This window comes from Sciurus carolinensis, chromosome 1, assembly GCF_902686445.1.
Source record: "Sciurus carolinensis chromosome 1, mSciCar1.2, whole genome shotgun sequence".
Classification (NCBI taxonomy): Eukaryota; Metazoa; Chordata; class Mammalia; order Rodentia; family Sciuridae; genus Sciurus; species Sciurus carolinensis.
The window spans coordinates 71746214-71763187 of record NC_062213.1 but is presented as its reverse complement, the minus strand read 5'-3'; the positions used below and the strand labels follow the sequence as shown (position 1 = coordinate 71763187).

The 16974-nt window shown below is 33.5% G+C and overlaps 1 protein-coding gene across 1 annotated transcript in view; it reads left to right on the top strand.

Annotated features, from left to right (window-relative positions):
• The window catches only part of Nkain3 (sodium/potassium transporting ATPase interacting 3), a 642728-nt gene that overhangs the window by 308807 nt on the left and 316947 nt on the right, over positions 1-16974 (top strand). The window contains exon 3 of the mRNA XM_047563541.1: positions 957-1037. Within this exon, the coding sequence (XP_047419497.1) occupies positions 957-1037 (81 nt within the window). The remainder of the gene's footprint in view (positions 1-956; positions 1038-16974) is intronic.

Here is a 16974-nt window from a genome sequence, read left to right as displayed (position 1 = left end):
ATGTTCATTTTAATTTAAGTACAGCATGAAACTATTGTGGTCACTCATAAAAATTAATAATTTAACTAATATTCCAGTTTAATGAATTAAGGATTCAGAGATTTTTCTGGTAAAGTAAAATGAGTAGGCAAAATATTGATCGATTAATTGAATTTCATGGCATGACTGTCTACAGTCATACAAATTGTTTTCTAAGTTGGTTCTCTGATGTTCCATATCTGCATAAGAAACTAAGGGAAATGTATACAGCTACATAAGATTGATGCTCTGGGAGAAGGTATTTCCTGGTACATAACAGATTAATGAAATCAACTAATCAGTAAGGCAAGTTGGAGTTTGTTGGATGTAAATAAAAGTTTATTTTTACCAATATGGAAATTTATTGTTCATTTTCTCATTCTTAATCTCATATATCAATTGTTGTGTTTAAAAATTTTGTATGATCATATTTATACTATATAATTATAGAAGCACATGATCTTAATAAAACAATACAATGAATAAAAGTTTGTTAATTTGATTCCATACATTCATTTTCAAGCATGGTCTTCATTCAGGGACATAGAAACTCTGGATTTTGACTAACATTCCTAAAAATATATGAGTTTAATTTTATATCTCAAGGACAACTTTGCATAATTGTGTTCTCTGGAAAAGATAATACTCAGAAAACAAATTGAGTGAGCACTTGAATTGAACTTGAACCTGCAAGCTAGCAAAGTGCTTTAACAATAAATCTAGGTTTATTGTCATCCACTGAAAGCCATAGGAAAATTGGATTTTTAATTTGTAGATCTCAGGGGACTCTGAAAGAAGCCCTCTTTTCTGTGTGTGCCCTGCCTATTTGTTTCCAGCAGACTGAAAACTTAGTGAACATTTTTACTATTGATTTATTTAGGATACTTGCCTTTCATCTTCACATTTTTCTTCTCTTTCTCCCTACCCCTTCTATCCAGTATACAGTATGGACTGCCCTCTGGATTACCTGGAATGTGTTCATTATCTGCTTCTATTTGGAAGTAGGTGGCCTTTCTAAGGTGAGTGTATGATGCCTTTACATTACTCTTTGAAGAGTTCACTTATAAATAACCATTGTAACATCAAATTGCTATTTTATATGTAGCAATTCATATACATATATAAGTGTGTATATATGCATATATGTTTATAAATAAAACATTATAAACAGAATACTAAACAAAGAAATATTCAGGTACCATCCATAAAAAAAATGACCTTAAGAGTATGCTAATAATGAAGGAACTTCAAAATAATTTTCTTATGATTTTGTTCAGTATGTTGAAGTGGGACTTGACTTCTTGAGCATCCTCATGTCCTCACGTCCATTTTAAAAAGACATCATTTCACAATGACCTCACCTCAAATATTAAGTGAAAACTGATTTTGAGCTTTCTGTGTTTAAAGTAGAAGAGATTGATAAGGAATTAAGTACTTACATATGTAAGGGAACCACGTTTGCTAACATGTAAAGACATTGGTGCAGTGACTCCTATTATGAAATCCTGGTCAGACAGAAGTCAGTTGTTAATACAGCATGATACACATGTTATTTCAGTCTGTCTAGAACGGTCAGAAGAGTACACAATTTTCATTGTGCCTCTAGCAAAGACGTCTTTTGATTGCCACCCAACTTGAAAGCAACATGGGTTAAATTTTTAGTTGTGCTTCTTAAAACTTATAAACAGCAAAATTTTCACCATAGAAAAGAAACAGCAGAATAATTTCAAAAAAATTGAGAATGCAATTCTTAATTTTTTAAATATCTCATTATCAAGTATCTTTGTGCATATTATTCTAATGTCTTGTGACATTTTCAGATTTTAAATAATTTAACAGTCTTCTACTTGAATTTGCTGTTTAGATCTTAAAAAACATAACTAGCATAGATCCTTTTAGAATTATCATACTCCACTAAAGTCCACATGATAACAAAGTTTGTTTGATTCAGATGAATAAAAAAAAAATATGGAAGGATTTTTCCAGAACTTCCATAAAATACTACTCTCTCTATATTATAATAACCTTCAAATTAGGACTTGTCAATATTTTCTCACATTGGTAAATGTATTTAGGAACCAGAAATGACATTTTCAATTCTGAGTTTCATATATAGGTGCTAACATCTACCTGAAATATTTGTGTTATTGACTGTATTTCACTGCTAATTTCTAAAACAGAAAAAAGTTCTTAAGTATATGTCCAGGTATAATCTACAAATGCAGGTTATTAAGTAATTTTAAAATCAAATATTATGAATAAGAGAATGATGAATAATAAATTAAGCATAGCATATCCAAACTCTAGCATTTTCTATCTTGTGATTTGAACATTATTTTAAATTATATTTTTATTTTATTAGGTAGAAATTATATTTTATTTTCTTCCATATACACTGATTTGAACTAAATTGGACCAGAGAAAATTTGTGCTGTGGAATTGGCAATATAATATGTTTAAAAATTAAATTTCAGATCCTAAGTCTTTAGTGCAAATCTTTCTCTAGTGTTTATTGTGGGCCATCAGCAAATCATTTAACCCTGCTGAGTATGCATGCAGTAGCATAATAGGGCCAGCTTTGCCAGTAATGAGAGTAGTGCGTGTTTGTGGATTGCTCAGCACTATTTCCACACATCATAACTGGTAACTCAGGTTAGCTTTAAAACAACTCTGCAAAGTGATAAAAATAAATCAATAACACCAGACATTTGTTTCACACAAATCTGGTTTCCCAACACTACAGGCGCTTATTTTTATGAACTGCCTTTTGTAACTGTTTTTCTATCATCAATGCACATCTCGAAAGGGTTTTTTTTTTTTTTTTCCCTTTCTTATTTCTTTGGGTACAAGGTTAAGCAAAATGGGCATAGTATTCCTGACTACTCATTTTAATATTCATTCAAATGCCATTTGTCAGCTAACCAGGAATCTTTGGTCATTAAAAAGACAGATGACTCCAAGAAGAGCATCCTAAAGATTTTCTGTTGATCTCCTTTTTTTTAAAAAAATTGTGTTCTAATTAGTTATACATTAGACAGTAGAATGCATTTATGCCTTTTGATAAATCATATATAAATGGAATATAATTTCTCATTTTTCTGATTGTACATGTTGTAGGATCACATTGGTCATGCAGTCATATATGTACATGAGATAATAATGTCTGTTTCAGTTTACTATGCTTCCTACCCCTATTCTTCTTCCCCTTCCTTCACTCCCCTCTACCTAATCTAAAGTAACTCTATTCTTCCCTAGTGCCCCACGCCTTATTGTGAATTAGCATCCTGCCTATCGGAGAGAACATTTGAGTTTGACTGATTTCACTTAGCATGATATTCTCCAACTCCATCCATTTACCAGCAAATGTCATAATTTCATCCTTCTTTAAATCTGAGTTATATTCCATTGAATATATAGACCATATTTTCTTCATCTATTCATCTGTTGAAGGACACCTAGGCTGGTTCCATAGTTTAACTCTGAATTGCTATAAACATTAATGTGACTCTGTCATGGTAGTATGTGAATTTTAAGTCCGTTGAGCATAAACTAAGGAGTGGGAATCTCCTTTAACATTGCCCTGGCTAGCCCCAGTCCAACCTCAACTAGAATCTGTAAGGGATCTAATCAGAGAAGTAGAGCCGAGATAAGGACTCTTGACAAACACAACTGCCTTTGCCACTCCTCCAGACTCGATTCCATTATGCAAGAAATTCCTCTACCTTGTGTTCTGGAATGCTTATCAACTTTCTAGAATTCTGTCTCCTTCTAGTTCATATGACATTTCTTTCAATTGCCTACTTGGACTGATGAACAGAAACTACCTATACCTTAATTATTCATTCTGGAATAGTGAATATTTCTGCAAAAACTGAAATTCGGGGTAGTTTCTACATCATGTCTATGGATTTGGAGTTATTTCAATGACAAACATGGCCTATACACTATCAATTCATACTCCACAGTGCTCTCTGACTAACAGTTTGCAACTGTGGAGTAAGAACAGTTCTGTATCACCTGAAAGGCAGAGAGAAGTTCCACAGGCAGGTGATCATGGGAAGAGGTCCTTGCAATGCTTAAAGTCTAATGGTGCTTTTGTGCTCTTGTGTTTTAAAAAATGCCTCATTTTAGTTTCTAATAAGATAAATATTGATGATTTTAATCTACATAAGCAAAAACTCTTTGGGATACTCATTAACTTTTAAGAGTAAGAAAATGAGCACTGGGGCCAAAAAGCTTGACAGTTACTGCCCTAGAGTAACCCATATAAAAAATAAATAATGCAACCAGTGAGAGCAGTGAGAAACTTCAAAGCAGATGGTACAAATAAAAAAAAATAAGAATATGACAGATTAAAACCCAGGCATATCAAGAACTATATGAAGTGTAAATAAACTAAACACTCCAATTAAAGACAGAGATTAGAGCAGTGGACTTTGAAAAAAAAACAAAAGTACCCAATGCTATTTATACAAAATATATTTTAAATATAAACACATGCATATATTGAAATTAAAAAAGTGAAAATAAATGCTGTCAAACACTAATTAGAAGAAATTCTCTGTGATCATAATATGTCAGAAATAACAGACTTCAAAAAAAATTAAGTATTCTTCAAGTCATGGGTTATTGATACAGAGAAAGAAGAAATGATTTATATCAGGTTCAATGTATTAAATACACATAAAATCCTAAGCCATATCAGATAACAAAGTTTTAGAACATATGAAACAAAACTTAGCAATAATAAAAGTAGAAATTGGCAAATCCACAAACAGATGTGGAGTATAACACTCTATTTTTTATTTCTGATGGAGAAAGCACACATGATAGAATGAAGATAAAAGATCTTGACAATGCTATAATCAGCCTGTCTAACTGACATGTATAGGACATTACATTCAAAACTATGAAGTACATTTTCTATTCAAAGGTACAGGAAGGAACAATGACCAAAATTGCATTCTAGATCACAGGAAGTCTCAATAAGTGTCCACTGGATGAAATTGTGAATGGAGTGTTCTCCAGTCATAAAGAGAACAGTAATTTGAAAGACATATTGTTAAGGCCTGTAGGAAATCTTCAAATATTGGAAAATTATTCAGGCAGTGTTAAATAATCCACAAATCAAATATGAAATTATAGAGAATTTTTAAAAATATTTTGAAGATCATAATAAAAAAAACACAGCAAATATTTATGGGTGTCTCAAAAGCAGTGTTTAGGAAAAAAGATTTAAATCAATATTAGAGCAGAAGGAACATTGAAAATCAATGATATAAGAAATAAAAAGAAGATTTAACTATACTCATGATCTCATAGCTGATTCTTTTAAAAGACAAAAAAATGACAATTTATTAGTAGAACTGATCAAGAAAAAAAGAATATTACTATTTATCAAGAACAGTAAAGAAAGAAGAGATACAACTACAGATTTTGTAGAAATTTAAAGAACAGAAAAAAAATTGAATAGTTAGTTCTATTTCAATAAGCTTTAAAAATGGCATTAACATATTTATGGACAGAATAACTTATCAAAACTAACCCATTCAGAAATATAAAATATGGACAACTATAAATTATTAATTAGAAAACTTGCCCACAAAGAAAACCTCAAGCCCAGGATTCTCCACACTACTTTCCAGAGTAGCTACACCAATTTGCAACTCCACCAGCAATATAAAAGTGTGCCTTTTTCCCCACATCCATGCCAACATTTATTATTGTTTGTGTTCTTGATAATAGCCATTCTAATTGGAGTAAGATGAAATTTTAGAGTTGTTTTAATTTGCATCTTTCTAATTACTAGAGATGTTGAAAACTTTTTCATATATTTATTAATCACCTGTATGTCTTCTTCTGTAAAGTATCTGTCCAATTCTTTGGCCCATTTATTGATTGAGTTCTTTGTATTCCACTCCTCTGTTTATATCCAAAGGACTTAAAATTAGCATACTACAGTAATACAGCCACATGGATGTTCATAGCAGCTCAATTCACAATAGCTACATTGTGGAACCAACCTAGATGCCTTTCAACAGATGAATAGATAAAGAAGCTGTGGTATATATTCACAATGGGATATTATTCAGCCTTGAAGAAGAATAATATTATGGCATTTGCAAATAAATGGATGGAATTGGAGAATATCATGCTAAGTGAAATAAACCAATCCCAAAAAACCAAAGGCCAAATGTTTTCCCTGATAAGTGATGATGATATATAATGGGGGTGGTGGGGTTGGGGAGTGAGAGAAGAATGGAGGAACTTTAGATTATGTAGGAGGAAATGAGAGGTAGGGGGGGTAAAAATGGAATGAGACAGACATCATTACCCTATGTACATGTATGATTACACAAATGGTGTGAATCCACATCATGTACAACCATAGAAATGAAATGATGTACCCCATTTGTGTACAATGAATCAAAATTCAGTCTGTAAAACAATAAGTAAGTAATTTAAAAAATAATAATGAATGTATCAAACATATAAGAAAGAATGTTAATCCTATCCAAACTCTTACAGAAAAGAATGAAGAAAGATTTTCCATACAATTTTATGATGTAACATAATCCTGATACTAGATGGTAGTCAGAAATCAAGTTGACACCAAAGTCCCAGCCATCCTTGGCCCTCTTCCCAGGAAATCTGTCATTAGCCATTCTGCCAAGAGTGCCTCCAAGTGTCTGACGAGGTTTGTCACCACTTGTTCACCTCTCTCCGAGGCTTTCACTAAGGTGAAAGTTCTGCTCCTTTATACAGAAAATCAAAATCAGCTCTATCCTTTCCTGCCCTCAGCAATCCAGGGCATGCCCAGGGATCTTTGCTGTTAAAGGCTCATTCAAATGTGATCCTTAAAAATGAACTGTGTGCCCTGCAGATGAAAACTGTCACTTCCTCCAATGGCAGTAGCATCTGTAATTAAATTGCATTTAAAGACTGTTTTTATTCATTATATTTTAAAGTGATTGTTACTATTGATGCTTAAATAGTTTTGTTTGTTTGTTTTTTGGTTTTTGGTTTGTTTGTTTTTTTTCAATTAGAAAGAGACAATGACTTGAGATGGGCTGGCTGGCTGGCTTTCTTTGTTTCTTTCTTTCTCTTTCCTTCTTCTTGTCCCCAAAGAAAAGGATTCTTTTGGTTAACACTTCTTTTTCTCATGATAATGTAGAACTATAAATATTATCCAAAAAAATTATAGAAACTAGAAAGTCAAGAACAAACATCACTTTCATTTTAACCACTCAGAGATTAATCCCATTAATATTCTGGTTTAACTTTATTCTAAACAAGTTTTAGTGCCTTCGTTTGTCATCCCTGTTGTTTTTAATATTGTTGATATTATAAAGGAAATTTATATAGTGACCTTTTAAAAAATTGAACTTAAAGATATTTCCATGTTTTTATTAAACTCTTGGTTAATTTTTGCACAATTTTATATCAAGTGGACATTGATTTTTATATGTATGCTCTTTCTTATTATGAAATGTTAAAGGTCCCTGATTTAGTTTCCTAAATTTCTTCTCCAAGAAGTGTTGTATGAGCTGAAAAAATATGAGTATACACAGTGTCATCAGCACAAATGAATCCCTTTTCCCGTTTTTGGAAGGCAGGGGCTCATTTCAAAGTTAAAAGATTTTATTTATATTTCTTTTTAATTCATTAAGACACTCAATAATTTACTTTTTTGCCCTCTTTTAACAAATAGTTATGACTTTTTACATTTTATGTTATACTAGCAATGTTTTATATCTTTAATCCTCTGGAGCTTAATTTTCCTGGATTGTATAAGGTAACTATATAAAAAGATACTTTTACCAATAACTGACCTATGATGCAAACAATATTCACTTAGTAGACTTCTCAGTGATTTATAATGCTTTTTTATGATGTAATAAATATATTCTTATAGGATCTATTTCTAGAGTGATATATCATTTTTGTCACAATACTATTTTATTTATATTTGTTTTATTTAATTTATTTATAGTGAGAATCCTCTACCACCAATACAGTCTTTCCAATTCTCTGTGACTTGACCACATAACATGTTTTTTCAGATGATATTCCAAATAAGTGTGTTTCAAATATATATGCCTACATCCTATTTTAGTTTATCTATTATATTGAACATTAATTTAGGAAAGATTGAGGAAATTTTAGAGTAGAGAATTTAGGAAGAACGTTTTAAAGAACAGAATCAATTTCTGGTAGTAGTTCATAGAGGATGAAAACTAAAAGAGAATCATAAATAAAAATGATAGTTTGCTTTGAAAATCAGATTCCTTGTAAACTAGTAATCACAGATTGTGTCAGGATCCCTGGGTTGCATTTAACAGGCATCATCTCTATCTTACTTGTATATTAGAGACTGCTTGGAAAGACAAGGGATCAGAAAACCAAGAGGCTGGAGAACTGGGTTTGGTAACAGCCAAGAGCTAGGTAAGCCCAGGAAGCCCAGGAGTAGGGACAGTCTAGTCCAAAAGCTTCTCTTTGATGGAAAGGAGATCAAGCTATTGTTCATCTCCCACAATTTAAATTACTGAGGTGTGATGGGGCAGGATATGATTGCTCCATATGGATCCACCATCTGCTTCTTTGCCAGTGCAGGATACGATCTGAGATTAGAGGTCTAATCAATTCTGCTTTCTGGGGAAAACTTAATTTCTATAAAGGAAGTTGGACCATTCTCATGAAAGGGAGACAACGGTGGCCCTCGTGAGTACTGCCTCACCATTCTTATTAATTTTACAGTGTGCATTCTAGTGGACCTGAGTGATTATACCTCTATTATGAAGACCCAGATCACAGCTCCCAGGTTTCCCTTTGTTTTTATCTCACCTGCCAAGCAGGCTTGCAGCAGGCATTTGTCACTGTGACCTTGAGCACCCTAGTTTTCCCCACATCTTCTCACACTTGGAGGAAATGAATACATTAAATTTAAAGAATCTGGGACTGTGGTGGAGGCAGTAATAACAGTGTGTAAGTAACTGAAAGTATCAGCAGTTGTATAATCTTCTGTAGTCTCAGTTTCCTTTTCTACAAAAGAGAAAACCCACAGCACTAAATGTTATTTAATCATTGAAAGAATTAAATAAGACAATGCACATACAAGTCTTAGAAAGGATCTTGGTGTACTGTGAGGTTTCAGTAAATGGTGACTCTCTTTATTGCCATTAACATCATCATCTTTATTATTATTGGGGAAATTAACAGACATCATGATCTCCATCCTGAAAACTTTGGGGACATATTTATTATTATGCAAGAGTTGTAAAAAGAAAAAAGTGTAGGACTGTGTGACTTGTTTAAAAAATATGAAATGGTCCCTTGTGATAGGACCTCAGAACAGCATATTAACTTCACAGCTGTAATGCTATTAATTAAATCCTTTCCTTCAACATGTAAATAGGTTTTTGATATACATCTGCAGGCAGATTCTCCTAGTGTCCTTACTGCTCCCTTTAGGAGTACTTTAAGCATCTTTGAAAGTCTCTGAGGCTGTTTTTCATGCCACATTTAAGATCACCAAGGGCATAATTAATAAGTTATTACTGCTTTTGGGAAGTTACAAGACTTGAAGTCATTTTTTTCCTCCCTAGGAATACATTCAAAATGTGAATATGAAGACTCATCTCATTTGCTGCATTTAAAGATACTGAAAAACAAGTTATATTGAGAATTCAAGTTGTGCTTTTTTTAATTTCAAAAGAATTAGGATGAAGTCTTCCTGGCATCTTTTTGATTACTCTAAATTTTAGAAACTTCAGGTTAATATTTCTTCTAATTGATTTCTCTTGAAAAATGTGTGGAACTTACATATTAGTGATCTTAGAGAATTTTGAATGAATGTGTAATATTTTCATAGAAATCTGAATGTGTGTGACTATGATAAATTAGACATAAAAATGAATGTAAGACATTCTATGAAGATTTATCCTGTATTAATCATGAACTTTGATCAAGGATCTAAAAACTTACAGGTAAGGGACAGGAGAGGAAGATGAACTAACTTATGATTTCCTATACTGTACAGGTGCTGTCCGTTGACTCTCTTTTATCCTTCCCTCAAAAGTGGATATTATTATCTTTATTTTATAGATGAGGAACCTAAGCTGGGAAAGGCTAACTTGCTCCAGGCAGATAAGCAGTAATGAAGATGTCAGTCTTCATGGTTCCATTGCACCACATGGTTTTCTACACAAAAAGAAAACCCACCAGCATTTGTTTCTCTGTGTTATATTTTAAATGACTCTACTGTCTGACTTGTGGGTATTTCAATTCTTAAAGAAATCTAAGCCATTTCCCCAAAAGGCATTAATAGCACCTCCTGGGCCTCTTTTGACTTAAATTGACACCATTGTTCATGAGGGTCCTCTTCTTTTGTGAAAATCATCAGCTGAATAGTTCACCTGGGCAGTCAGGAAGCATCAATGGAATAATTTTTCTTGTTCAAGGCTCATTATTACCACCTACCCTGAATTGTTCCTGTGTGCTGACTGGGAAAGTTCTCTTTCTTAATCAAGATTCATTTTCCTTCAAGGTTGAATTTTTCCATCTCCTTTGGCAGACAGACATTCAAGCAGGAAATTTTTACACAGGCAATTCAGAGATCTGCATAGGAACAGCTGCATAAGAAACAACACTCTCAACCCATTTCTGTTGCTTAGTTTGTGAATATTTTTTATCTCATGGAGGCCCTTTTCCCGATTGCAGTTTCAAACTAAATCAATGATCTATGTTTCCTTTTGAACAAATACAACATACTGATTCTACTAATATGCTTTGAAGTTACATTTAACTTTTATTTTGATGATATCTTCCTATCTGAACATTTTTCTAAAGGAATCTTGAAATATGAACGTTATAGAGTACTAGAGGTAGGATATGAAATGTCTGTATTCAAGAACAATTTATCTTGCAAGCAAGACAGAAATGGTATCCTAGAAACCCAGCAAAACTATACATAGTGGAACTATAAGAATCACATCCTATTTACTGCCTCATAATGTAAATGGGATATCTATGTCATTGAACATTTTGGGAAAATATATACTCAGTTCTCTATAAAAACAAAATATTTTAGGTTCTGGACTTGTTACAGGGCAGAGAACTGCCACAAAGTTAAGGCAGCTGCAGAGGCCCCATGTACCCTGTTCACGCCAGAAAGATTTCAGACACATCACTCTGAATAGCTGGTGTGAGTTTATTAGAAGGGATAGGAAAAGGAAAAAGAAGACACCCTTAAGGCAGTGAATTGGTCCTGTCAAAGGAGAGAAGTATGGCATGCTCTGACTGCCCTCCAGTTTTATTGGGGGTCCCAGGGAAGTTTCCACAGTCCCTCCCAGGTCCACCTTTTAACTTTTTTACTGATACAGAGTTGTTTTTAAGGTAATTGAGTCCCCTGTTTTTGTTTCAATATCCTGCCCCCTTAATCAATTTATTACCCTTTGAATAGCTCTGAGCAAGCTTACTTTGTGAGGGCCTTGATGTTTTGGTTGCCAAGGTGACTGGGGGTTTTGACATAGTTTTGGGGATAAGGGAGGGTCCAGGTCACCTGTTGGTGTGTGACTCAATCTTGAAACAATGGTTTTTCTTAAGGGATGCAATTAATTATGACTGGGGGAGGTTTTGACATGCCAAGGCCACATCTTTCAGGAGCTTGCTAGTCAGATAAGGCTCCCTGTGGTTTTCAGTCATCCTTCATTGTTCTTTCCCTGTCATTGACTAGAAACTTAAGAGACATATATATTAGTGGATATGTACATATTGCCATGAAAGAATGTTATTGTCTGTAATATCAACTGGACTGGAAGGGATGGAGTTGACTATCTTTCCAATTATTAAGAATCTATTAAGTACGAATCATTACAACCTACTTTCAAGGCAATCAATCTAATGAGACCCAAAGCTTGAAAATGTTTATTTCTATGTTTGGTCTCTATACAATCCTTGTCTAAAATGAAACAATTATATTCTTTTTAAAAATAGCAAGGCAAAATAAATATAGTTATGTGTTTCTTATTCCAGTGAATTTAAGCTGTACTTTTTCCTTTGGCATGGGTCTAAGTGAATGTAAATTCTGAAAATAAAGTCCTCATTGCACTTTGTATAGGTGAGATAATTGATTTCCTTGTAGCTTTTCCATGATAAGGAAAATTATAAGTAAGGTTGAATTCAGTGTTTTATTTCTCATAAATTTACCAAATATAAACACTTTGAAAATTTAAAGTCAGTTTGAGGTTATATTATAGTCCAGTGATACAGAAACCACAATCTAAATCTAATCTAATTGCTACAACCATGAATAATATTAGGAATTTTTAACAGAAATTTGCATTGTAATCTTATGCCCTTCTCTAGGGGTTCAAGAAGTTTTTCAAATTAGCAGATGAATATATCAATAGTAACTTTATCTCTTATTATATGAGAAGAGTCACTATGTTGAACAGGCCTATGCAAATATAATTGTATAACTAACCAGAGATGCATTGACTCTGCTATTTTTATTTTATTGTTTCTTCTAATGAAAATATGATCAACTTTTAAAGAAGATAAACATTTTTCTAACCAGGTTATTGTCTCAACTGATTACATTACAATCATGAAATGATTTTATTTCTTTGAATAAGTAAATTCTCTCTCAGATCTTCTCTTCAATCCTCCTTCTAGTCCTTAATACATTGTGCATAGACTTGTAACAATGTTGATCATGAAAAATTAGTCTCTTTATCTGATTAAAATCTGTTCTCTTCCCTTGGCCTTAAGCCAATCAATTTACACTAGATGCACTTGAGGTTTTTGCACACTGTTTTCTCCCTGATCCAGATTTTACTTTGGGAGAAAAGGCAGGAAGTAGACATCATTTTACAGAGCAACCTTAAGCTAATGATGGTAGTTTCAAGAGATAGTCACCTGACCTGAGACTCTTCTAACTATGATAGTGTCTTCTGCTAATGAATTTTTAAATATGGCAAATCTCCCACTAACCTTAATAAACCAATATTTGTGTTTAATAATTTTATAATTATTCCAATACATGAAGGTTTACTAAGCCACTTTTTATATGGCATTAAGTCATTCTGAATAGACCATGACTACTACCAAATTTCCATGTAAAAATTAGTACATTAAAAAAAAATTGAGTACTTTTATAGCTTATATTCATATGATTTGCTTTGTGTTCTAAAGACAGTTTAAACATGCTGCTGTAGAGTTTGCCATGCAGTCAATTGAAAATAGGACCATTGTAGAAGAACAATGGGTAAAACAAATAGAACACTTGTAAATGCCATTAAGATTTTGGATTTTCTTGTTGTGATGTTAATTAGTTTGTTTTGAAAACACAATCCCTTTTTTCATGAAAGGTCAGTTAAGAATATAGTCTTGGTGATGGAGAATTTCAAGTGACATTTGCAGTGGTTCTCAAGAGTATGAAAGAGAGCCCAATACACATGTTCACTTGCAGTTATTTACTTTCTAAGCCATAATAGCAATTTATATCACTGGATAACCTTATAAAAGAAAATCATACCACACTGTCAAATTCTGACTGAAGTAAGTAGAGGGCCCTGCAGTACCAGAGGAACCTAACGTAACAGTTGCTCAGCACTACCCCAAATCTATGACAAGCCGCAAAACAGAAGTCATTTTTAATGCTTTGTATTGAGTTTTCCTATGCAGTCTGTTTGGAGGGGGAATCACAGATAACAATAATTATATCTAAAACAAAAGCATTTCTTGCACAGAGAAAGTATCTGTATGAACTGTGATGGCCTGAAAAATTATTGGTCTGAGACTTCAGACTGAACTTGAACAGTGTCTTGAGCACAGATAACCCTAAATGTATCTGAGCATCTGATTTGTGGGTTGCCTGGTTACAGCAGTCACAGGAAACCTGATTTTGGACAAGTTGCCCTAGCTTGAAAACCCTGGTTCTCCAGCTCAAAAATGACAAGTTTGGGGATAGAAGTGAGCAGAATGATTAGAAGATCAAGCCAAATGCATAGGTAGATAGATGGAACATGATTGACCACAAGATTAATGTCAAAGATGAGAAATGTCAAAAGACTTTACACCAAAAAAGCAAATAACTCCATCAATAAATGGGCAAAGGAACTGAACAGACACTTCACAAAAGAAATAAAATTGGTCAACAAATATATAACAAAGCATTCAACATCTCTAGCAATTAGAGAAATACAAATTAAAACTACATTGAGATTTCGTCTCACTCCAGTTAGAATGGCAATTATCAAGAACACAAATAACAATAAATGTTGGCAAGGGTGTTGGGGAAACTCATACATTGCTGGTGGGACTGAAAATCGGTGCAGCCACTCTGGAAAGCAATTTGGAGATTCCTTAGAAAACTTGGAATGGAACTACCATTTGACACAGTCATCCCACTCCTTAGGTTTATACCCACAGGACTTAAAATCAAAATACTACAGTGATTCAACCACATCCATGTTTACAGCAGCTCAAATCACAATAACTAAACTATGGAACCAACCTAGGTGCCCGTTGACAGAGGAATGGATAAAGAAAATGTGGTACCTATACACAATGGAATATTTCTCAGCCTTATAAAAGAACAAACTTATGGTGTTTGCAGGTAAATGGATGGAAGTAGAGACTATCAAGCTAAGTGAAATAAGTCAACCCCCAAAAACCAAAGACTAATGAATGTTCTCTCTGCAATGAGGATGCTAACACACAATGGTGGGGAGTGAGTGGAATAGATGTTCATTGCATTAGACAAAGGAGAATGAAGGGAAAGGAGCAGCGAAGGGAATAGAATGAATCAGACATAACTATCCTATATTCACATATGAATACACCACTAGTGTAACTCCATATCATGTTCAACCAAAAGAATGGGATCCTAATTAGAATAAGTTATACTCCATGTATGTATAATATGTCAAAATACAATCTACTGTCATGTATAGCTAAAAAAACAAATCAATAATTTGTCTTAAAAAAGAAAGATGAGAAATGTAAAGGGAGATGTGTTTTAATTTCTCCTGATGCAAATTGGTGGTAACACCCTGGCAATTCATAAATCCTTGTAATGGGGGCAGCATGAACCTGCCAACAAAAAGGAGTCAGGAAGCTTGAGAGAGTCCATCCCTCTACATCCTGAGGACTGAGAGAAGAAATCAGAGAAGTGCCTAGTGTGAAGATTGCCCAGAAGATGGGCAGAACTGGCTAATCTCAGAATAAACCACTGAATGGCAGCATCAGAGTAACAGCATTAAAGAGAGAAAGCAGAAAAGCATCTCAAGTATGATAATCAGGGACAAGCTGACATCTCTTTGACATTTGGAGAAGCTCTGCATTGGCTCACGTTTTTGTGACTTAACAATAACAGAAGTAAAGGAACAACACAGCATTTAGTTCTGTGTATAACAATTTTCAGTATATGTGCGTGTTAAAATCAGTACAACTACCCCACAAATGTGTATATGAAATGAAATGAAATCAGTATGTTAAAGAGAAATTAAATCAGTATGTCAAAGAGAAATGAAATCAGTATGTCAAAGAGAAATCTGCACTACCATGTTCATTGTAGCACTATGGAATCAACTGAAATGCCAATCAATAGATGAATGGATAAAGAAAGTGTGGCATCTATACAATAGAATATTCTGCCATAACAAAATGAAATCCTGTCTTCTGTAGCAATATGGATGGAATTGGAGGAACATTAGTGAAATAAGCCAGACACAGATAGTGTTGCATGTTCTGTTTCAAATATGGAGACTAAAATAACTTGATTTCATAGAAGTAGTGAGTAGGATAGTGGTCACTGGAGGCTGGGAAGGGTGAGGGAGAAGAAAGAGGGAGGTAGGATACATTGTACCAAACTACAGTGAGGTAGAAAGAAATATTTGTAGCATTCTATAACACAGTAGGGTGACTATAGTTCACCACAATTTGTAATATATGTTATAAGGAACTACAAGGTTTTTGACTATTCCCAATACAAAGAAATAGCAAAATTTAAGAAGATTGAAATGCTAATTACCTGATTTTATCATTACACATTGTATTCATGCATCAAATTTTCACACTGTAAAATTTGTAATCCTCCTGCTTCAGCCTCCCAAGCTGCTGGATTACAGGTGTGCACCACTGCACTCAGCTAAATATGTACCTTTTTTTTTTTTTTTTTTAATCAGCACGTTGAAACATTTAGCTATGTCTACTCCCTTAAATTTTGACTTTCATCTGGGAACTTTCATCCTACTACAGAAACCAGATAAAATATCTCACGAACGAAGAATAAAGCTCAAAAATGGAGGCATTAAAAGAGTAATTCCACTTTACTCTTTTAGGAGTCACTTTGACTCAAGTTCTCTGAGAACTTTTATGGAACTTGAATATCAGTACTTCTTAACTTCCTCAAAGTACAGAATTTTTATAAGCATACTTTTCTAAGATTTAAATTAGGTAAGAAGGAACAAAGGTTGAATGAAATTTTGCAAACTTGAAAGAAAGAGGAAGAATATCCATTTTTAATTACAAATGGTAAACAACTTTCTATAAAAATCATATCATTTTCCTAAGTCTTAAGCTTTCAACCTCATCCATCTTATCATTCTTTCTCTAAATAAATGACTAAATGTCTGCTTATCTTCCATTACCTAGTTCCCTTTAGTCAAGAGTCTAGGAAAATCCTGCTTTCATCCGAGGTGGCAAGGTTCAATAGCCACATGCCTTTGCCTCTATATGTGTAGGTATATTTATCTAAGTAAGTTCAATAAAGTATAATAGATGAATACTGAGTAACTTTTGGAAAAGCTGCTTAAGTGCTAATAATTAGAAGCAGGCTCAAACTTAGTGGCTTAAACAATACAAATTTGCCATCTTACATTTCTTCTGTAGGTCACAAATCCAACATGGGTGCTGGACATGTAACTCAGTGGTAGAGTGCTTGACTAGAAT